We start from the raw sequence: 24789 nt of genomic DNA on the forward strand, positions 1-24789 counted from the left end.
ATGGTTTTGCTTCCTATCTGCGGCATCTGTCTCTTGTCTCAAGTTTGGATCAAGCAAGTGTCCCCATCTGACATCTCTCTACCTCCCACCTCTGCTTTTTTTTTTCTCCCGCTCCCTGCCCCTCTCCTCTTCTTCCTCAGTCCTATTCAGCCTGCTGTCAGTGGGTGCCCAGACGGAGATGAAGAAGGTCGTTGGGGACAATGCCACCTTACCGTGCCACCACCAGTTCCCGTCGTCTAACTCTCTCGACATTGAGTGGCTACTGCAGAAACCAAACTCCAAACAGAAAGTGGTGAGATATGATTCCTTTTCATTTCTGGTTCATCTCCACCTTTCAATTGTCATACATATATCTACACATTCATCAAAACAAATTCCTTGGAAATGGTTAGGTCGCTTTATCATGACTGTGTCAACAAAGACTCTTTGTATATTTTTTTTTTATCACTACTGCCAACTGAAGCAGCCCAATTTCTGTCTTCTTCAGAAGTAAAAAGCTAAACTGTTTTGATGCTACAGGCAAAACATAAACAAGATAACACCTTAAACACACTCTTGATAGCTTTGAGTCCTGGGGTTACAGGTTTTGTGATCTTTGGTATAGAACTTTCAAAAATGACAATGGGAACATTTGCGCTAAAACACAGACCTCTATCTGCGATCGCTGTATTTTTTATCTACCTGACATATATCTTTTCTTCCTCCTCCTTTCCATCTGCCCCTTCTTCTCTTTCACACATCCACTTTTTTATATATCTTCTATCTTTCCTCCATTTGAGTCATGCTGATTGATTTCCGACAGGAGCCATAATAGTTGCACATTAACTCAATGCCCAAAGTTACTGTGGTACTTGGAGTTTTAGTGCCTTTCACAGGGAACAATCATGCCCAGAATGTTCTCCAGCTCATTTTGTCAGTTGTAACCTTGGACCCTTTACCCTTAACTTTTCCTACCGCATAAAAGGCACAAACAGGAGAACAGCTTGGACATGATTTTCAATTAGCTTTTTGTAGTTGTTATTAAGTGTGACTGAAATGTTTCCAACGCCTCTAACAAAGAAACAGCTTTAATTGTGCTTTGATCACTTCACATATAGTGTATGGCTGTTAGCTTAGTAATATAACTAAAACTAATCTGAAGGACTAGCTAGTTTGAGATAGCTAGAAATTGCTTACTCAAGGTTGCCATGCCATTGTTCTGACGGCTCTAATCCGGAATCCCCAATAGCCCAAAAAATGTCTTACTAAACTGAAAGCCTCACAAACATGCATTTCTCCGAAGAGCCGTCCCTCTGAAAATCCTACTTTTTCCTAAACAGACACTCATGACTAATTATTATGCAGAATGTTATCATTGTACCTTCTTACTGGGCTGTGGGTGAAATGGCCATTTGGTCCAATGGGATATTTTCTGAACTATCGCGTGGTGCAAAATTTAGTTCTAAAACCTCAAAATTACTTTGCATTTTTGCATTCCCAGTTCCTTTTTCCAAAAGTCAATGTTTTTTTTTTAAAGAGGTTTTTGTTAGATGCCTGAAATAAGGTCTTTGGTCAACACAAGCTTAAGACACTTTCATATGTTGTTCTATGGCATAAAATACATCAGTAAATACCCCACTTAAAAAGGCAATCAGTGAGTGAGACTACAGAACTCCATCACACTGAACGTGGCTTTACAGGGTTGTTGTGGTGGTGACGTTAAAGTCATGCAACTCAAGTGTAATTTGTTTGTAGCTTAACGTTGGCACTTTCCTTGAATATTATATCTCTGCAAAAAACATGTAAACATTATAAACTTTTGTGCGAAACAGAGTGTATTTCCTGCAATGATCCAAAGCCCAATGGGAAAATCCCGTTGGCTTTTTGACGAGTGAACGAGGGTGACACTTATACTTTGGCATTGGCCCAGAAAAAAAAAAAAAAAACGTAATTCCTGCAACATTATTAGGGCTAAAGAATATGTGCTGTTAGAAGAATGAGTAGTTCTTAACTCAAGTCAAAACTTTAGCCACCAAATGAAGCTGCATTACTGCAGTATTTTTCCCAAAAAACAGTTTCAGCAGAGACTCCAGGTTCTCTAGAGATTTTGCTGTACATTTCTTCACCAACACACAACTGACGTGAGACTGCACACACACTCCCTTAAGCTCCAAAGAAGGCACACTGTTTCCAAAACGTCAGCTCATGCAATAAAGACAGTCTACGCTGCATATCTGTCACTCTAAAGTTCTCTTGCTTTCTTTGCAAGTTATTATACTTGCTTTTATCCAATAATAGTCAAGGCTTCACATCATGAGATAGAATTACATCTAAGTATATTAAGTATATGTTATATATCCTCTCTTTTAAATAGTTTGATATACTGCATCTATTTCATGCTAGAAACTAAACAAATCATGAAATTAGTATAGTTGCCTGCTTCATCATATCTTCCAGCCTTAAACAGCAGCACAACCATTCTGTCCTAAATAAAGCATCACCTGCCTGGAGGTCTTTAAATAGCCTTAGCTTGGTTTTGTGTGTCTCGTAGCCTCTGAAGACATTTTTGGTATCGTTTCACTGGTTTTGAATCATTGCCTTTCTTTACCTAAATTGAACGTGGTATCTGATGACAGACAGAGCGTAAAGTCTCACCAGCTTTCTGTCGGAAGAAAGAGATTTCCTTTCTCTTTGGAAGTCGTTTGTTCATGCACTGATGTGTTGGTAAGCACGGAGAAGTGTAACAAAGAAAGGGAACGGAATGTGCGGAGGGGGAAACAGAGGAGGCTTGGAATGAAAGAAAGGGGAAAACAAGTGTCTTATGCTTTGATGATTCAGAGGGGGTCTGCCACATTGCGATGAATATTTAACGGGAAGATAACATTGAAGGCGCCATTAATTAAAATCAAACGTCTGAAAATTTGATTAGGAAAGAGACTGCGCCTGTAGCTGAATGAATAAATCATTCTTTTGTTCTGCTGCAGGGCCATGTTGAGAGGGAAAGAGCAACTTGTCAACATTTAGCCTCTGTTAGCAGATGTACAGGCTACATGTGTTAAGGACACAGAGGGGGCTCGAGACATCTCACCAAAGTTCATTTACATTCTTCAAGATGAAGAGTGAAAGACTAGCCCCTCTGGTTTTCACTCTGCTGTCCTGTAGTCACTGAAAATACTGGGTTTTACAGTGAGGGCGCGGACCCAGAAGGATGTCATTTTCCAAAAAATGTAAATCAAGATAAATAAGATGCTTATAGCTGAAATTCTCAAATGTCCGCAAATTATCATCCTTTCATGGAAAACACACCAGCAGCAGTGTGATATCCAGATTGTATACTGCTGGTTTTTAAGTGTAAGAAAATGTATGTATAAAAATAATGATAATAACAAAAAACAAAAACTAAAAAAAACAAGCGCTGCCCTCCAGCACACAATTCTGAACACATTTAATTGGCATTTATTATTATTTTATTATTTGTTATTTAGAGTTTATTATTGGGACAACTGGGACCCACTGAGCTGATCAATATTAACAGTAGAGCAGAGTGGGGAGTGTCGCCAACAATGGCAAATATGCAGGATATGTATTTTTCAGTGTTTCATTTTCCTGTGCATTAAATTGTTTTATATTTACTGTTTTCACTCTTTAGATGGATACATAAACATATATTTATATTAATTAAACACTTTGTGGATGACAGTTTTAATTAGGGGTGTTAGTTTGGTTAATTTTGCTTTCGACAAACTAACACCCGTCTTCTAAATGGTTCATTTTTAATTAAAAATTGCAAAAATAATATGAAACTCAAGAGGTGCACTCGACATTACAGTGCCGGGGGCAAGTAAACTCTGTGTTCATGCGTGTGTAATGCCTCGTGCAGTCCGATCAGGCATTCAAAAACATGCGATGTCTAATGTAACGTTTTCTGAAAATAAACTGTGTACTGTATTATTAAAGCAGAGCTTTTCAAGCTGAGCTGCATGTGCAACTCTGCCTACCATCCAAGCGTTGAACGGGACTGATGAGAAAAATCTGACTTACTGGACACTATAGAAGTTAAATCTGTGGTTGACAATGCCAAACAGGACATAGCATTGCTAACATTTAATATCTATGGCATGCTCCATGCAAGAAATACTTTTTTTAGCTACTGCTAACTGTCATACTGCTCCAGCAAGGGCTCTGGAGCGTTCATGTCACTTTCAGAAGTTTTGTCACGCGGCCTTGAAATGCAGTGTCTTCTTGGAGACTGTAAAGTCATTCCATAATGATAAATCCAACACTAAACAGCTTCTGTGATTTTTATTTTTTTTTCCCTTGTTGGAAATAGTTATTGTTGTTGTAACCTTCCCCACAAGGCGTCGGTGAGTCCTTTGTCAAACCAATCAGTGGCTTTGTTTTATATTATGTCCGCCTGTGGCAGACTGGAGAGTACACTAATGAGCAGGTGGCTGAGATGTACAAGATTTTGGTCGTCCTTTCCGAGAAGTTGCATTTTGGTGCTGCCAGTGTAATAGTGGCGGCAGCAGATCTATCTTAAAACAAATATTTGTGTGTGTGTGTGTGTGTGTGTGTGTGTGTGTGTGTGTGTGTGTGTGTGTGTGTGTGTGCGTGCGTGCGTGCACACGCAAACAAATTAACTTATAGACTGACATGCATATCCAGTCAAAAATATGATTTGCAGTTAACCAATTAATGATTAAGTGTTTACATCACTAGTTTTCAAAAAAAGCCCAAAAACATCAAATGTTTGAACATTAACTATACTCTTTGTTTATAATATGGCTGGAATAATCCTTAATAATCCCTCCTTGATCAAAGAATAGATGCCATCATCTTTTTTTTTTTTGTTTTAACAAAGTATCATATATGATGTGAAAATAAGATACATAAATTGTAATCTGATATATTTCCCGTAAGCATATTGTACAGAAAGAGTTCAGCTCCTGTTACACTAAATATTAACTGTTTTTATTGTACATCTGAAAATAACCTTGCAAGTCAACGAAACATTTTACTGTAGTGAGTAAAAATAACTGAGCTAAGTGTTTTTCATCTAATGACTCGTTATCCGTTCAAAAAAGCTCTGGAAGGTAGAGACACTCCATGTCTGCATACAGTATTTTCAACTTTTTACTGAATAAACAAACGACCTCATTTTAATTGCAAACTATGCTAACAGCCCGTGGCCATTTTTACTAAATTCTTTTTTAAATTCCTCACACTCACCGGCACTTTCACAATCTCTCTCTGTCGGTGTCATAAGCATGTGTTCAGAGAACACCAGACATAACCAGAAGCATAAATACACTTGTAGTGTAGGCTATGTGTATGTGAGAAATAAATGTCCAGACTTCATGAAGGCAACAGAAGTGTGCCCAAAGGCAGACGCTTTTTAAAATATGTCCCGCTTTGTTTAGGTGCCAGGGCCGTGTCGCTCTGCGCCTGTAGCTGTGGCACAGTAATGTATGTCTGTTTGCATTCATACCGTTTGTCCACTCTACATTGCATAGAAGCTACTTTGTGTGTGTAGGTCAGTGCATGTTTCGTGTGTGTGTAAATGGCCAGTCGTCACCTGTGATCACAGCAGGTGCCCCTGTTTCTTAGGCACTGATGCGCTGTGGCACCAGCATTTAGCAGTCCCCATCTGCAGGCTCTCACTTGCCCTGAGTAATAGGCCACTGTGACAGCTGTGTTTGTTTGTGTTGCGTATGTGGATGGAGAGAGAGAGAGAGAGAGGAAGAGAGGCAAAGAGAAACAAGGAGAGGATATAGAAACAAGCCATACAAAGACATAAATAGGCAGAGAAAAAAATGAAAGCTTTCAGTTCAGGTTTACAGATGTTAGATGTCTACGATGAAGTTTCATACCATCAGATTTTTTTCCTTTGAAGAGCAAGTCTTTGCAGACATCAATGAACTTTGTGCTAAAAATAAAAAGAAAAAAAGCAAAGTAGATTGTTTCAGTCGCAAACCGTGACACAAACATCTCTTTTTGTACCAGCCTAATTTTAATGTTCAAAGTTCGGATCATCTGATCTTTGTTTCTTTTGTTTTTTATATTTAATTTCTTTTGTTGATAAAGACAAATGCAAAAGTTCACTCATAAGTAAACCGGGCAGAAAGCAAAATAACATTATAGGGAAACTTAATCAATTTTATTATTTATATATGCATCTGAATTGAATTAAATTTACAATATATATACATAAATGTAAACACAGGAGTATGTTGGTGCGTACCCTGTGTGTATGAGGTGTACACATAAACAAAAATATATAAAAACACATTTACAGTGCTGTTATTCCCCCACAGAAACAATGTAATTCATAGTATTAATGTAAGTCAAAAGACCACCCCATTTAGTAATATTAGTAATAACTAGGTTTGTTGACTATATTTCTGCATATACTAATGCACTGCTTCTGACTTCAATGCAATACTGACTGCAACACTCAGTAGCTGTTTTTTGTGAAAATCAAATTGTGAGATCTGGTGACCTCTGTGTCATGATGACACTACCCAGCTTTCCAACACTTGAATGTACAAATGTTGAGTTTTAATGGAGCAAGCACTGTACACTGACAATAGCATTATGCACGCAAGAGGGCCATGTTGCAAAAGCTTTGGCAATTTATTATCTGCGCGACTGATCAACAGATTACCTGCTAAAAGGAAACATGACAACAATTGCACAAAAACACGACACACTTGCTATTCGAACACACAGCATGGGTTACTTTGTACTATATCAGCTGTGAAACATTTGTTTAGCTCTCTAGCCTTTTATTTTAGCCAGAGTGCTAACATCACATCAGTGCCACTGTGGGCATTTCAATTTTTTTAACTCAGCACCAGAGTAGATTTTTATTTGGTCAATTTCACAGCTGGGCTCGTAGAAAGAGCATAAGGAGATAACAGCACTCACTGATAATCAGCTAAATGAACACTGGCAGGATACTGGCATTCCAGCAACTGTGTTCATTTGTAAAAAAAAAAATATATATATATATTTCCCGAGTGTTAATTAAAAAGTGATTATTAACAGTGTTACCCATGAATGCTGGTATTCTGTTTTTCTCAACACTGTGCACCCAGTGAGGGACTGTGTGGATATTTTGGAGCCGTATGTACACCGTCATTAGAGTTTTGTCATTTTAAATGTTAATAGAAAGGCTACCAGTCAAATATGTCAAGGGTATTACTCACAGTAAGTTAAACAAATGGGTTGCTTAGTAATGTGAAAGCCTTTTTTGGGGGGTTGGTTGCGTTAATTAGATGAATACTGACACTACAACAATGAAAATGTTAGTTTAAAGGAAGTCCAAGAGGAAATTGAAATATTTGTCAAAAAGGAAGAGTAAGGGCCATATCATCATTCATAGCTCTCAGTCATAGACGGAGACATAAGTAGCTTGTCACACAAGAGATTTGGATGTTTTGGATCAGTGAAAACAGTAAACAACATTAAACTTAATATCTGTTTTTCCTCTCTTCAATATTTCTAGATCATCACCTTCTTTGGGGGACAGGTGTACACCAATGAGGCGACAGGCAGCGAGGCGAGCCGTCTGTCCTTCGCTGGGGAGTACCTGGGTGGGGACGCCTCCCTGCTGATCAGCGACCTGCTGCTGACCGACTCTGGGGACTACTACTGTAAAGTGAAGACTGGGGGAAAGTACCACTGGAGCCAGGTCAACCTCATTGTGCTGGGTGAGTGTTGTCAGACATATTGCACCAGACACACATACTCAGGTTATGGAGAACCCATTTGTACATACATACTCTCGTACACACACAGACCAAATCACTGGATCATTAGCCTGGCACATTTCCTCCATCATGCTGACCGTCCTAATGATTCAATTTGATTCAGACAGTGTGATTTGATTTCGCTCATGCTGTTTAGGTTCGTTCGGATTGGTTTGTTGATGAGGTGAGACCAGAAACATGCGACTGGGTCTGGAGGAGAGTGATTGATTAGAGTCTGAGTTACAAGGACAAGCATCAAGTTGAATTCTTTATATTAGTGTCCTCTGTGAGAACTATGAGAAAACAGACCCTGCTCCCTGTTTGAGGTACATTCTGTAATGAAATTTAGTAGCTGAAAATGGCATTGAAAAAAGTAAGCTGTCATCAATCTAACTACTGATAAGCTACTTAGGAAAAGTATTTGTACGAGTCATGTCTTAGCTCTTGCATATATAGAAAAGCCTGTTTGGGCCTCATAAGCCACAGCCAAGGCATCATCGAACATTGTATCCCCTTATTTTTTTTATTCCTTTTGTTTTCCTCATTTGCTCAGTATGCAGATGGTTCTAAATGGCTTAGCTTTACAGCTAGCTCAGTGGTAATACGTGTCTCTGCCTGCATATCTCGAATAGCTAAACAGCTCTGAAGGACAGACAGCAAAAGGGGAGCGGCTGAACCACAAAAGCCAGCCGCAAAGTCCAGCGGGAGGAGCAAGAGCGTTCTCAATGTCAGAAAAGCAGGCGATTTATTAAAACATCATGGGAGATTAGTTCAACCCGCGGTTATTGGTTTTCTAATGGAACAGTCTGTTAATCCTCTCGCTCTCACTCTCCTCTCTTCCATAAAGACATTTCAGTGAGTTAGTGCCTCGATTTTTACAAATTGCCCTCAGCTTTGTGGTGACACTTTCGATTTTGAGAGAGACGAACATTTGCATTTTTCTCCCGCTCCCCACGCTAAGATAATAGCTTGGCAGCCGAGCTGGTAGCTGGCTTGGCATGAGACGGTGTGTGAGTGTATGCGTTTGTGTGCTTGCCAGGGTTTATGCGTGCCTCCACTGGTTGTGTTTGTGTTTACGTACAATGTGTGTGGATTTGCATGTGCAGATTTTTTCACTTGGTGTGTTAGAGTGTGCATGTGCTGTGTTTTTGTTTGTGGCAAAATATAGGTGTGTGTGTGTGTGTGTGTGTGTGTGTGTGTGTGTGTGGCCCCTGCTGCAGTTAGGCCTAACTGACCCTGACAAAGCTGTGAGATGCACACGCGGATGAGGACGGAATGGAGAAAAAGAGGGTTAGACGAAAAAAGGCAGAAATACTATCTGGCTTTATTTACCAGCTACCAGCTTCTCTCTGTGTTTTAGCATTACATAGTTACTCACACTGCAAGTTTGCTGACAAGCAGCAACAGCCAAATGCACAAAAGGCGACGTCGTTAATATGACAGCCTAACAAAAACACAAAATAGATGTTTAAATTTAGCCCACCACTGATCTAAAAATACATCACTTGGGAGGGAAAGAACAGTGTGCTATTTTCCTGCTTGTATAGCATTGCAGAGCAGCTGTACAGGGCTCAGCAGGCACCAGCTATACTGAACTGTGCCTCCAGCTACTGTGACGTTGACCTGTGGAGAACATATTACCACAAGCGTTCGCAGCCAGCTTTGGGGTCACATTGATCCATCCTATGGGACTTTTTTTTCCTGCATGTGCCACCAGCTCAGAGAAACAACTGTGACCCTCATTAAGAAATATAAATTGCTCCAGTGATGGATATAGATAGACACATTCAAATCAGGTTTATGATGTATTTTTTAACATTTTTAACTTTGTGCAACTTAACAAGGCTTTTGTGTTCTTATTATCTGCTCTCATGCCTTTGCTCTTTATTGTATGTGGTGTTTTATTTTTGAGGTGATACACACTGGTGTTAAGTCGCGCTTCGGTAAATTTTCTATTGAAAGGAGAAAATCCATCGTAAACTATACTTCAACTCATTTAAGATACTTTGAGAAAAGCATTATCATTAACTGATTGATAATGAGTAGAGACTGGTTTTATGACCTCGTAGAATATTTGTTTGAGATTTTAAACTTCATTTCACAATAGCAATAATAATCCAAAATTAGGAAATGTGTCTCAATTCTCAGGCCCCAGTTTCAATATATCTGGGTCTTCCATTCATTTTTAGAGGAAAAACTGCAGAAGCCTGTTTAAATGGTGCTTCAGATTTATCCTCAGTCTCGTGTCTTTGGCTAATTATAAGGTTGAAAATGTAAATTTCAATGAATATACTGTATTTTTTTCTGTATTTTCCATGCTCTTGAATTTTTTTTTTTTATTTTAAACTACACATTTAATTATGTGTAAGAACCAAGCAATATTTGTGTCATTGTTCAACTATGGTCCATTTTGCTTTTTAGAAACTTTCAAAATGTAATACATTTTGTGAGAAATGTATTGATACAATATCATCAGTAACATAACCCTGGAATTTCATATAATTTCCTCTACCATATGTCTTCTCCATCGCAGCAGTGTTGAAAATGATTATTGTGCAATGATATTTTTACATATATATTTGTTAAAATCTTAATGTAGCTTGCTAATGTCAATTTTAGTATTAGCATTAAATATGCACAAATTACACCATATAAAATGTTGTTTTTGTCATTATTTGTGCATTCAAAGAGAATATGAGCTCTTTGGAAATGACAACACGTTCTTTATTTTAAAAAATTACCTCGATTTCTTCTCATTTTAGTTCCTTTCATGAAACTAACTTTCCTGTAGTCATTTGCTCTCCTGTCCTGCTGAAGTCACCAAGTATACAAAGTCTAAAATAAACTCCCTGAATTTACATTTTGTACAGTATGGTGGAAACGTCACTAACCTCAAGGGACTGGTGTTATTTTAAAGAAAAATAAATACTAATATTTCTTACAATGCATGATACATTTCATTAAAATTGGTATTTATGCATCATTTGTATTTGATGTTCATATTAGATCAATATTAAATCATAATTAAGCAAGGTTGAATGTCCAAAATCTGGCTCAGGTGCAAAAGACGTATAGCAAAACACACATAAAAGGCCACTTTTTTTATATGATAAAAAAAAATCATTTAGCAATAAGTTCTTTTTGGTGTCAAGTATTTGTGACAATATAAAAAAAGAAAGGAAAAAGAAAAATGATAAATGTGTTTATGTTTTTCTTATTTCTGACAGGGACACAAATATTATTATCAAAGAATAACCCATTCCCTGTCCTGACAGTTGTTTGCTTGTTCCTTTGCTTTGCTATGATAATACATTATAATAGTAAAAGGCGTAATCTAAATGGTTGAAATTCTATGAAAAACTTATTTTTTTAAGTCCACACCAATGTGATTAAGGAGCAAATGTTTGCTTGTTGCACATTTGTGTAAAAAATAATTCTGATTCCCATGTGTCCTCACAGTCAAACCTTCCAAGCCGAGGTGCTGGATGGATGGCAAACTCCTGGAGGGCAGTGATGTAAAGCTGAACTGCAAGTCCAGCGACGGCTCTGACCCCATCAACTACAAGTGGGAGCGGGTGCTGGACAAAGGCAAGAGTCTGGGCAAGCTGCCAAACCTGGCACTGATAGGTAAGGAAAATAATTGGCACTGCGCTGACATGCTGATTCATCATTCAAGCCCTCTGCACATAAATGCTATGAAGATTCATTTTCATATTAGTGATTTTTATGGGCTGCATTTATCCCGGGAAGTGTTTTGCTGAGCACACCGCCTTTTCTTCGCCTCCTCCCAACTTTATACATTTGCAAACACTGACACCTAAATCTGCCCAGTACTACCACATTCTCCAGGTGGCTCTCTCAGATTCAATAAAAGTTATAATGCTTTAACGAAGGCCGCTTAGATGGGCTCAGATTGTGCCAATTAGGCCACAGATTCTGCATGCCTTTCTTATCTTTACACCAGTGCCAGTACTGCCATATACAGCTCAAGACCACATTATGCATACTACCTATTTTTTCACCGGGAAATCAAACAGAACACAGCCCTGTGATTTCTACTTGTACTCTGTTGGGATGAGTTATATAAACACAAGGATGCAGGCAGATACTGTCATCTTATGAAGATGGCTGTGACATTGAAATGTCAGCCTGGCTCAAGTGAATTATACCTGCATGCATGAAGTCAGTGTGTTTTCTTGGATTGTGTGTAAAGTGGAGAAAAATCAAATGTAATACACAGAACTGGTCTGGCAGCTCCCACTACATTCTGTTGCAAAAAAAAACATTGGCTCGGTAGTAGCCCTGAGGCACACTTCATTCACATGGTGTGGATTCTGGCATTCCTCTTGGATCATAACCAGGCATATCCGCCTCTAAATAGTAACAGAGACAGTTTATAGCAGAAAAGCTAATGGTAGGGCAATTCTCCCAACTGTGTATTCTCTAAAGCGGCATAAACACCCCCGGGTTGCCAACCTCTCCGTCTCAGTTTTCCCTCCAGTGTTTAAACTGGCATCCGTGATGGCACGTGCCCAGACGAAAACCTTCAAATTAATGACCTCCACCAAACAACACCTGTTCAGTCTAATTAGTTTTCATTGGACGATAACACACAGCGTCAGCAGCCATTATTTATGGGTCTGGTGTAAGGTAATATCACATGGTTGTCACTTGTGGGGATGAGTAAATATCCCATGGGGCTGTGGGGCTCCATCGCTCTCTCAGACACGCTTCTGTTACTCTCTTCAAGTCTTTCTCAAAGCAATGGGCCTCATTGTTAAATAAACTCCATCAATCTCTCTCTTTCTTTCTTTCGCTTTATTGGGATTACATCTGACATGTGTTGCCAAAGCACAATTACAATCAAAGACAGTGAAAGAAATTCACAAAATGATAAAAAAGGATCTTAAATTAATCGGGAAAAAATGAATATATATATAGCACAAATATAAAAAAAACATACATGCAAACATATCTCATATGTATCAAAACACTAATTTTTTATTTATTTATTCTTTTTTTTTTTTTTTTTTACTCCCCCAGATCTCAAGAACCCAGAGCTAGTGACCCTGAGGAATCTCACCATGGACAGCACAGGGGTCTACAGGTGCACAGCAAGCAATGACGTGGGAGAAGAAAACTGCACCATTGAGGTCACAATGCAGCGTGAGTTTTGGGAAGGAACACAGAGTCGACCTCGCAGGGTTCACCTCGCACCAAACTGCCACACTGATTGATGGTTATTGTTTCAAACTGCAGATGGAAATACATTTCTCCCACGTCTGCTTTTCCATCTACCTCCCCACACCCTTACTCCTCCCAGTGCTCCCGTACTATAGGGACTGCACTAAACTTAACTGGTGGTTACTAGTCACCACCTATGCTCCAACTGCATGTTTCACTGTCACACTAATGCATTTCCTGACAGGCCCAGGATGGTTGGGGGTCACATGTATAGCAAATGTCACATAAAAGAAGCTCAGCAAAAAGTTTGATAGCCATGGGGGTTAAATCAAATTTGGGCACTGTGGCACAGGCGAAGGGAGTGTTGAGGTATTTAAACAAGCATGGACCAGAAGTATTTGTGAGCGATGAATTATATGTGATCGTAAGTGACTCTATCTGTCATCACTCATGACTTCCTCTTCTCCATTCACAGATGTGAGGGATGTAGGCATGGTAGCAGGTGCAGTGGTGGGAATATCCCTCGGTGTCCTCATTGTCATATTAATCATCTGGCTCGTCTTCCGGAAGAAAGAGAAAAAGAAGTACGAGGAGGAGGAGACTCCGAACGAGATCAGGTTTAATCATCATCTTTTTCTTGCGGGACTGTTTTGCTTTTCTGCAAGTTTATTATACTAGTTATAGGCTCGCCGAAAGGCTAAAATTGTGTGGATGTGTGGTATTATGAGTGCAGATAGCCCTGCGTGTGTTTATCCAAGTGTTTCGTCATTTCTGTATCTCTGTGGGGCTTTTGCTTTTTTAGTTTAACTGTACTTGACACGTTTAAATGAGTTCAACCCTGTTGCTGTCTTAAGCTGCCTTCACATGATAAGAAATTTGCTCTTCTCTCACATTGATGTAGAGAGCAGAACATAGTGCAGACACTTGCAAAAGCAACAACAGTTTCATCCTCTGACTGTTTTGTGTGACTTAAACCTTAAAGAAGAAAAAGAGTGTTTCATGATTGAAAGCTGTGTTTGCCAACTGGTGTGCACATGATTGACCGAGCTACTCGTGATTGGTCAGAGGAGTGTATGGGTACTGATTGCTACTGCCTGGACTATAGCCGATAGTGGTGGCCTTGTCCGCAGAATTTTGTCTTTATGTTGCACAGTGGGAGGAAGTGGAGATGTGGTGTCCATCTTGGTGTACAGTCTGTGTTTGCTACTCATTTCTGACTGTGTCACATACATCTGTGACCTCAATAGTTGCCCACTGAAAGATGAGCAGCAAAACATGTAAAATCTGAAATAATTTTAATTTGGAGTGCAATACTCGATGGTAATTTTGAGTGGTGCATCATGCCAAGGGTAGCACTTCTGGCATGTTGGATTCCACTGCTCTTCCCACAGTGGTTTTACTGCTCAATAATTGCAGGCAGTTTTACAGAAAACACCTGCCTCTACTAGCATGCATTTAAAATGTGTAAATTCTCGCTAAATCATGTTTAAAGCCAGTTAGATTTTTTTTTTACCTTCTGATATACTGAGCAGGAACATTTACAGCCATTAATTAGATAATGCTACAAACAAGGTACATATCTCAGATAGGGGAGACAGACGTGAAGTTTAATGAAACAGAATAAATATATCTTGTATCAATGCGATTACAGCCCATGTCAGCCACCTGGGGCCGGAGCACCTGCAGCACCACAGCAACAATGGGCAAATGCTAACTGACACAGAAACAGCCCCTGTATGCTTGAATGTGTTTGCTTTCTACCTGTCTATCTGCCTGTGTGTGTGTGTTTGTGTGTGTGTGTGTGTGTGTGTGTGTGTGTGTGTGTGTGTGTGTGTGTGTGTGTGTGTGTGTGTGTGCGTGTGTTTCTAAAAATAAAAACAACTTCAAGGTCAAGTGCTTATTGATTATCTTTTAAGAGCCATCGTCTCCCACATCCCTTGTGTATGTGTGTCTTTGTGTGTGTTGCATCAGAGCTGAGCGATCACACTAGTGTTTATTCATCACTCTAAAGTCTGCATGTAGCGGCTGCCCCTGTGGACTGCTAATGACACTTGTAAAAGCAGCAGCATTTTTTGCAACAAACTGGAGTAGGTGTAGGTGCATATTTACTGATGTAACAATGCATAATGCAGAACGGTTGAGGGACAGCTTCAAGTAAATAATGTAGATGTGATGAAATGTTTTCTGTTTTTATACCGTGTTAAGAGTCTGAGCCTTTCCGCTAATGTGCTGAACCAGACGACACCAGCTTTAGTGACGCACATCTCGAGTATATGGAGTTAGAACCAACCTCACAGCTGTTTGAAAAAAAAATCTTCCAAGAGTTATAGAACCATTTCTGGTGTGTCTGAGGAGGTACTGTGTAGCCAACAGTGCGCAGATGAGAGGTTTCTATTTCCGACTTTCTGTGGAGAATATAAGCCTTATATCAGTGGGATGATATTACCTGCTGACTTAGCCCCCGCAACCCACACACCCTGGTGACCCGGTGACAGTGATTCATTATAACTGCAATGATCCTCTGCAATTTCATCCAAGTAAAAATCACAGCACAAATTATCCTATTTTTGGTGATTCATGTTTTTAGGTTGTTTTGCCATGCAGTCTCTATTCTTCTTTGTGATTTTGTACATTTTTTTTATTCTCCTCCTGTCATGAAAGTGGAATTACAAAGGAAAGTTTTCATTGTGTTTTCAGCAAAAACTTTTTTCCTTCAACAGTTGTATCTGGGGAAGGAGTGATTTCAGCAGATTTCATTATTCCATGCAAATGTGTTTCACAAAACTGAGGGGCTGGGGGGTATCTCATGAATTACATGACGTCCCAATATAATACTAGTCCCGTGTGAATAGGGTCTTAGAATAGTGTTTGGGATGGTACTGTGCTGAGCTGTTTTGCGGTTCATTTTGTGTGTATGTGTTTGTTCCTCTTCTCTATTTTCAGAAGTACAGTTGGTATAAAATAAATGGACCTGAGTCATCATTGTTTGCTGTGTGTGTCTGTGTGTGTGTGTGTGTGTGTCTAACCACAGGGAGGATGCAGAGGCTCCCAAGGCCAAGCTGGTGAAGCCCAATTCCCTGTCCTCATCCCGCTCTGGCAGCTCACGCTCCGGTGCCTCCTCCACCCAGTCCATGGTGCACAACAGCGCCCAGCGTGGTCACCGCCCCCGTCCACCAGCTGTAGCAGCTCTCAAGGAAAATGGACAACCTCCAGGTTTCCCCCAGTCCCCTCCAGCCTACACCTCAGTGGTGCCCAAGACCCCCGAGCCCCCTACCACTCCCAAATTCAACTCCAGGAACATGTCTGGGCCCACACCCCCAACCCTCATGGTCCCCGCCCAGACCAAGGCCTTTCAGACTGTGTAAGGCCGAAAGTCAACCGCTTCCTGCAGCCATGTGAGACTCCCATCCCAGCCCGAGCCCTGGAGCCCCCCCCCCACCCCCCAAAAGACTAAGACTCTTCCATAAACAAAGAAATGCAACTAGTTAAAAGGATGTAATTAAAAGAATCAATATTATAAGTCCAAAAGTACTTTTAATGAATGCATACTTAAAAAGGGAAAATAAGACATGCTTGCCCCCTACTGAATTACATAAAACAACAAAACAAAAGAAAAAAACAAGACCCGAGATGCAACACTGTCTGTATCTCATGGCTAAAGGCAGAACTTGTTTTCCGAGTTCCGTCTTTTGGCTTTTGAAGGCGCAGGGAAGCACCGTGTGCAGCGAGGTGGAAGGAGCCCCCTACAGTAGTAGAGCTTTTATTTATTCATCAAAACAAAGGGTAAGGCATGCAGTGGAGAATAAGAGGGAAAAAAGGGAGACGGTAAAGACTGGATGATAAAATAGATCCAAACTCTGAGCCCAATACCAATGGAGTCACACAGCTGTTAAGCTTTGGTTGTGGACAAATACAAGATGGATACAAGCAGGGCGGAAACAAGTAGGAGGACAGAGTGTAAGACAGCTACTGATTTTTATTTTTATTTTTTTTATCCTCTGGGAGGAGGGGAGGGGGCGTGGGGTGACTCTCTGATTCATGTCACCCTGCACCTCCAACTCGCTGCCTCCAGCACCTGCTCTGAAACCACAAACCCCTTAGCCTCCCATGGGCTGGGCCGATTGTGCCCATCCATGTGGACAGACACAGTGTGTGGGCGTGTGCATCATCTGCCTCAGTGCTCTCGGTCTTTTCGTGCTCTCATAACGAACCTGTGAGAAACCACTGCGGTCCGGAGACTGACTCAGCTGGCTCACAAACAGCTCATCTGCTTTACCGATCAGCAGGGGAAACTTCAGGTACAAGGATGTAGCATTGACAGCAGAGTCAAATCAATGGAGTACCCCCCCCTCCAACATCCTGTCTACATCTAAAGACATCATTTTCTGGTACTGAATATCTTTCCTGAATTATTAAATAGTATGTATTAGGCCTATAGCGAGTCAATACTTAAAATATAGGGGATATGCTTCTATTAGACCAGCTGGACTTGTTTTTCCTTTCGTTTCTTTCAGATCTCCTGTGTTTCTTCTCTATGAACAGGTTTTAAGGGGTGACAGACAGCTATATGTCCACTCATCCATACTAAAAAGTGCCACCAATCCTTAGGATGGGTTATTATTGTTGCTTTTTTTAAATTCTTTTTGTTTACCTGCAACATTTCTGAAACCAAAATCTGTCACCATGAATGTGTGATGTACAAAGATGGTGGATCCCGTTCTTTTCAGCTCCTTATGCGGAACTGAATCAATATCCGAGCTAAGGCACAAAGAATTGACCTTGATGTACAATTTAACAATTACTCTGTCTGAATGAAGGGAGCGGAGAGTATGACTGGAGAGACTTCAGTTGTATAGGGTGTGTATGGTATCATTGTCAGTACTCTCCCTGGATCCGCAACAATAGAGTGGCACTCGATTGCTGTCTCTCTGAATCACCAGGACCTGCTCAGTTATTGGTCGAGTCATGCTATCAGCCAATTCCCCTTTTATCCTCAGACAGACCCTGGTGCAGTTTGATTGAAAGTATCTGAAAAAAAGGGGGCAAGTACCCTATCTAGTGTGCCTTTGCAATCCCTCCTCTCTTCTGGTTTCTTTCTTTGTCCTTATCTTCAGCACACCAGTGGTTAAGTCTCTGTTCACATCCAGCTTTGAGGGTCAACTGTAGCAAATACTGGGAGATACAACTTCACAAAACTTGCCCTTGTAATAACAGATGTAGCCTATAGGGAGCACCAAGCAGAGTGAATTATCTATGGTGAGAAAGCAATCCCATGCCATGGGACAATGTACTGTATATTCTGTAATCAGTCTTGTTTTATATTGTACATACAGATAGATATACGCACATGATGTCATTTAATTTAATAAATAAGGGTATGTGAGGGGAGATAAACCTCTTACAAACAGGTCAATTAGAAACCCAGAAGTGAATTTAAACCATGTGTTTTTTTGTACACATGTTGTGTCAACAAGTGACACCCCCTATTCTAATGTCACCATAGAGATTTTCAAATTTTAAGCTACATATTCATGTGAAACAAAAATGTAAAACAAAAAAAAAAAAGATACCCTCACAGTTACTGGCCAGATTCTCATTGGTTGTTGTATGGATTTTATTGATCCTTTGAGAATAACTTCTTCAGGTTTTTGGTGACCCTGTGACCTTTTCACAATCACCACCACCAGGTCAACCACCTTTACCACAAATTGGGAATTGATCTTGAAAAGAAACTGCCAGATTTTGATAAAGTCTGCTATGAGTATTTATAGTCAACACATCATTAATATTTTTGCCCTTTTTCTCAAGCACCACCATTGACCAGAATTTAGGAACTGATCTTGAAAAGTAATAGATTTCCATAAAATCTGCCACCAGTATTTATAGCCAACATATCATGAATGTTTTGGTGAACGCTTATTTTTATCCAAGCGCTCCATCCTGATAAAATTTCCAGTTGGGGACAAGATATATCAGGCTGAAATTTTTTAAGGCTGTTCATACGGTCAAAGGAAATAAGCTGGTTTTGTTTTGAATGACTCTCAGGACACACTAGTAAGTTTAAGATCAACTACTTGTTCTACGTGTAGAAAATTATCAGTGTGTCCAACACTTTAATATTATAGCTTGTAATGAATTTTGCTATTCTCTTTGGGCTGGTAGCAGGACTTTAATCTTGCCTCACTTTTAAATCAAAACTGCCACACTAAAGTAAAAAACCCACAAAATAAGTTTACATAATTCAACTTCAGAAGTTGTGAAAACCAACATCTGTCTAAAAAGCACATGTGGTTTGACTTCACATTGGGGAATTTACATGTGACTGAACTGAGAGGGAAGATGAGGGGGAAAAATGCCTTTTAAATTCAACTAGAGACAGCAGTTCATATTTGAGCAGGGAGCCCACTGTGTGTGCGTGTGTGTGTGTGTGTGTGTGTGTGTGTGTGTGTGTGTGTGTGTGTGTGTGTGTGTGTGTGTGCGTGGGTGTGTGTGTGTGTGTATGTGCGTGCGGGTGTGCTTGCGTGCATGCATGCATGTTTGTGAATGTGTACGAGTGTGTCTGTGTAGGTGTGTGCATGTAAATTCAGTATAAGCCCTTGGGCCACACCCACACATTCTCATGTTAGCCATTCAATGAGTGAGAAGGATCCAGTCAGGCAAAGCAAGCTCAAGCCAAACTGATATGACTGCAGACTGGCAGTGTTTATTTTAGTTTTCACTGACTCCTATGTCTATTGAACTTGGCGTCATGGGCAGCAGTCATGTTTTTTGCTTGTGGGGGTAGTGTCTCGAGACAAAGCACGTCCATAATTCATAATATTGTCAGCTCTGGAGGCCACTTATACGCTCTCTCCTTGCTCTTGCTGTCTCTTAACATAGAATGCACTTGGCCCTGGGTGTACTGATGGCATCTCAAGGTGCACACACACACAAAAACACACTCACATACACGGTACAAAACAGGTCAAAATTGTATATACACACACAAAAACAGGTACATGTGGCACATTCAGATCCGCACGGGAAACACAGGTGTGTGCCTCGTGCACATTCACAGTTGCACATGCTCGCATGCGCTTACACACACAGTTTGCACAAACAAAAGCCCAAATAGCAGTCCTTGTTATTTCTGCTCCTTCAGAATCAATTTGATGGATCGAATGTCTAGAGGGATTACGACTGACTGATGGATCCAGGATACTAAATGCAGCACAGAAAGAGACACTCTGCATCACCCAGGGGACATGTGCACACACACATCACACACACACACACACACACAGCTACTGTAACAAAACACACATCTGCACACAAACACACATACAAACTCTGCTATGCATCTTAAAAATCTGGATAGCATATGCTTCAAGACTTATTTTTTTTCCACAAGAATCTGTGAGTGTTGTACTGGGAATCAGGAGAGGTATAACAGGATTGATTATGAGCCAGGGCTGTAGGCTCTCGCCATTGAAATTCCCTCCACTACAGATGAAAGTAGCAGTAGAGGTGGAGGATGGGATGCAAGTCTTCCAGCTGTTAAATTCCTCCAAGCTTTTTGATTTGCTTTCCAGCAACTGCAAGTCTCAGGTGGCAGATTCCCCAGTTTATGAGCCCTCCATGTTGCATCTCTCCTCTCGTGTGTGCAGCTTTGTGGCCTGACAAACTTGCGCTCTTTCCAACAAATGAATTTTAAGGAGCTTTTGTCAGTTCAGTAGAGAGTGGAGGGGGAAAGTCTTATCACACCTCAAAGTGTCAGCAGCACACCCAATATCATTCTTTTAAACAGTATCCATCAGCACTATATATTGTCTTATTATCAACACTCCAAGGTGCAGTAAACATGGAATCCTTAATGCTTATCCTGCGTTATATGATAGGAGTATGAATCTCATGTAGCCACTATGTTTTATGTTCTATTAAGCAGTTTTATTTCTGATTAAAGCTGTTGAGCAGGGCAAAGTGATGCTCAGACTTTGTGGTTTGGCCTTTTATGTCAGTATAAGGGAATGTGATGTATTGTTACTTTTGAGAGAGGAGATGGATGGGGCTGTAGTCAACCTCAAGGAGGAAAGCAAAGGTACCTGCATGTCATAGGAGATTGAGCAGACGAACGGGAATGCTTTGCTTTGATGTAACATAACTGTATTCGGCTAAAAATAGAAAAAAAACAACAAAAAAAAAAGAAAATCTACAATTGTAAATATATTCACAGAAAAATTTTATGAAGCTTTATTTTTGTCTTCTTCGTTATTTTGAAATTATCATCAATGTACTTTGCACTTTTTTTGTGTGCTGTGCTCATCACCGGCCTGTGTGGGATCTGTGGCTCTGGTTGGCTGTTTCTCTTGACTACATTGTTTCGATGTCAGGGGGAGACATGCTGAGCGCGGCATCACTAAAGGGAAATGTAAGACACTTTTGTTTTCTTTACTCTCATCTGTTTTTCTGCCATGGCTTCTCTTTGGTTTTATAAAACAGTACAGAATATTTTTTTTTGTTCGTCTGATGAAAACAATCCATGTAAATATCACAAGTAAAAAAAAAATGTATATTTTTACGACTTCTGAGTTATTACTCTTTTCATTTGCAAATAAAATATTCAATGACAACTTAATTGGTATTGTGGCATCTTGATTTGGATTTTGGCCTCTCAAAAAAAAGAGCAAATACAAAACAAGAATAACACCACATATCCAGTACTCCTAAATGACATAGATGTGTCATGGTCAACTCAGGTATTCTTGGCAAACCTTTTAGATAATGAATTGTAGCATTCCTGTCACTTTTCCTGGAGGGGCAGTTTCAGGTCACATTTTTTTCACATAACCATGAGAATATCTCAACATTTACAAGATGGATTCATACAAAATTTAGTGCATTCATAATTCCCAGATGATTTAGCCTATTGACTTTGGCAATACCCTGACTTTGTTCAAACACAACCATGAGGTTGGCACTTGGGATTTTAAGTGAAATGTCTTGATAACTATTGGGTGTATCGCCATGAAATGACATGTCATTCATGCCCCCCTTCAGGACTTTTCCCCTTGTGCCATAAAAAGGTCAACGTTTAAATTGTCAAATACTTGGACATGTAAGTGTTGTCATGCTTCATTGCCCCCTTTTTTTTTTATTAAGAGAAAAGAGTATAAATATTCACATTTAAGAAGCTGAAATCAGAGAATTTTGACCTTTTTTATCTACTTAAACCGATAAATTGATTATCAATTTAGATTAAGTTAGTTGACAATTACATTATTGATTGATAAATTGTTGTGGCTTTAATAACAGTGCTACTGAGCATTTAGCATAAAACTTTGCTTTAGACTCTAACAGTATTTCTATGCCATCCATGGGCCAAAATGTGCACTGAATGTATGGGTCACAGTAATACATCTATGTCAAACAACACTGGTAGGCCTTGAGGGTATTTTATTGGAGCTATGGACGTCCCCTCTTACAGCTGTATAACTAAGCCTATCGTGATTAGTGGACTTAAGAGTGGCTGAGGGCTGAGGACACAGCTATTGGGTAGCGGGGCAACTTCTTCTTCTCCTTCCTCCTTAATGGTCTCTCTCTCGATTTCCAGCCCTTTAATGTGACACTTGCACCCGTGGCAACAAGGTCAGTGATATCTATGGACCTGTCAGCGACTTATTGACTGACATTTATCTCCTCTCTCTGAAAAGTTCTTCTTATGTTGACAATCTATTGAGCTGCTGAGATGGAGTGTCCATGTCAGCCTTGGTTCAAGAGACAGGGTGCGACTTTATCTCTGCTTTAAGAATGCACGCAAAAGGTATGACAAGTAGCCCCAAAAATGGGTTGAACATGTGGAAATAACACTCTGAGTTAATGCACATGAATGAGCCACTGGGGATAATACAATTATAAGTGCGTTCTCTGACATCTGTTTGCTGAGGAGTGGGCTGCAGACTGCTCGCTAAATTTACATCTTTTCAAAACATGGCATGCATATCAAGTGAGATGGGATTTTCAAGGCTAGATCACATTTCTGTGCCCATTGTTCCACATGATTAGCCATGTGTCATAAACCCATCTCACTGGCATGCCCACGCACACACTCACACACACGCACACACATACCTATGAGTGAACGCACATGATGCGCTGACGTCATCACAGCTCGGACCATTAGAAAACTCAGCATGGTGATTTGAAGTGTTACAGATCATGTGTTTTTTTACACAATTTAGCTATTTTAGTCTGTTTAGGGCACATCATTGATGTTGTAAATCACTGAATAGCATGATGTGTCACAATTATGGATTAACACGGACACTTACGCTCCAATTAACCCAAATACGAAAGTGTTGTAAAATATAAAATATGTCATCACACAGATAAGACGTTTTTTGCTCCGAGTGAGCTTTGCAGCCTAATTAATACCAAATCATATTTTGCTCCTGGACTCTTGCTATAATCTGCAGCAAATACTTGGAGATTGCCACACGAGGCCTGCATAATTGAAGTCACTTATATAATTGCACCCCCTGGTGTTGATTGGGGATAGCTCTTGCGTTATCTGAGATGCTGATAGGCTCTTAATGAGATGAGAGGAATCAAAAGTCACACATCATACATCATCAGTTGAGACTAGTTAATCTGAAATCTCATGTGTAAACTATGTAAAGGAAAAAGACTGGCAGCAAATTATAAAATGTGACTGTGTAGTTTTAGGAGCTGAACTATGTTTGCATCAGCCTTTTTTAACCTAAATTTGTGAGGCCTGTATTATATTGTCCTCTTTCTTGGACATTGACCTTATCAGGATCTCATTTCCTGGATCTCCACAGACAACTCTAACCTAATTTAATCCATGAACAGTGCCCGTTAAAGAATTATGTTGAAAAACAGTCATCTATTTATGTTGCAATCCACTGTGCACAGTTGTCCTATATGGCTCAATGGAAGAACATAACAGTAATATTGTTAGTGGGTCTCGTTAGGTGCAAGTAATGTACATGGGTAACTTTGCCTAAAGCTCCCTCTGGTGGAACCTGACATGTGCACCAAGTGCAACAGCATATAATGATGAATGGGAGTGCAGCAGACATTGATGGTTACTATACCTTGCCGTTTCCATTTTAAAAAAGGCTTTTATCTATGTGTTACAGTACATCCATCCGAAAATTAATTGTCTATTACCTTAAAAATATGTTTAAAAAAGAAAGTGTAAAAGCACAGTATTTCAGCACACAACTGATGGCAATATATTAGTTTAACTATTGTCAATCTGCTTGAATAATCCTGCAGAGTTTTACTAGTGCTTTGTGCACCGATTATCTACGGGTAATGAACATTGCACTGTGACCCACATCTGCGGCATATTTCATTCTCTGACAACCACGCTAATTATAGAGCTGCCATGAATTTAGATAGAGAGGTTAATAGCATGCTGTTTTTGACTCGTGCACTGCTACTATTCCACTTTAAAAACTTGTCTTTGCTGGGCTACAGAGAAATTATCAATTTGCAGCGAGACTAAATTGTAAACTAGCTACCTGATACTGTTCTATCTGACAAGCCTGATTATGATTAATGTATCTATGACGTCCCTGATAAATGTGAGCATAATTTAAACTGTGATTCTCTGACCTATATAGCTGAGAAAAACTTTGGCTAAACTCAAACAGCTGTGATGTGTTTCATAAAGAGCTTAAGATGATGCAGGATGAATCACTTTTTTTTGGCGCCAAGTCAAAAAAAGCTTCAAGATATACAGCCAACAAGGAGTCTTAATATTCAATAATTAAAGTATTTGATTTTCTTTGTTAATCAGGGAAAGCAAGATGCATGAATATCAATTACATAAACTAGAATCTTAATTCTGAAAGCTATTAGTCCATTTAAT

The 24789-nt window shown here is 39.9% G+C and overlaps 1 protein-coding gene across 4 annotated transcripts in view; it reads left to right on the forward strand.

The window, feature by feature from the left end:
- Nucleotides 1-21528, forward strand: part of clmpb (CXADR like membrane protein b) — a 221816-nt gene extending 200288 nt beyond the window's left edge. For all 4 annotated transcript variants that reach the window (XM_088078690.1, XM_042486125.2, XM_042486126.2 and 1 more), the window contains 6 exons: nt 141-292; nt 7487-7691; nt 11190-11357; nt 12774-12896; nt 13390-13531; nt 15946-21528. In XM_088078690.1, the coding sequence (XP_087934816.1) occupies nt 141-292; nt 7487-7691; nt 11190-11357; nt 12774-12896; nt 13390-13531; nt 15946-16279 (1124 nt within the window). In that variant the 3' untranslated portion in view covers nt 16280-21528. The remainder of the gene's footprint in view (nt 1-140; nt 293-7486; nt 7692-11189; nt 11358-12773; nt 12897-13389; nt 13532-15945) is intronic.
- Nucleotides 21529-24789: the final 3261 nt, after the last annotated feature.

Source organism: Plectropomus leopardus, chromosome 6 (genome assembly GCF_026936395.1).
Source record: "Plectropomus leopardus strain MGB_pleo_1.0 chromosome 6, ASM2693639v1, whole genome shotgun sequence".
In the NCBI taxonomy this organism is placed as follows: Eukaryota; Metazoa; Chordata; class Actinopteri; order Perciformes; family Serranidae; genus Plectropomus; species Plectropomus leopardus.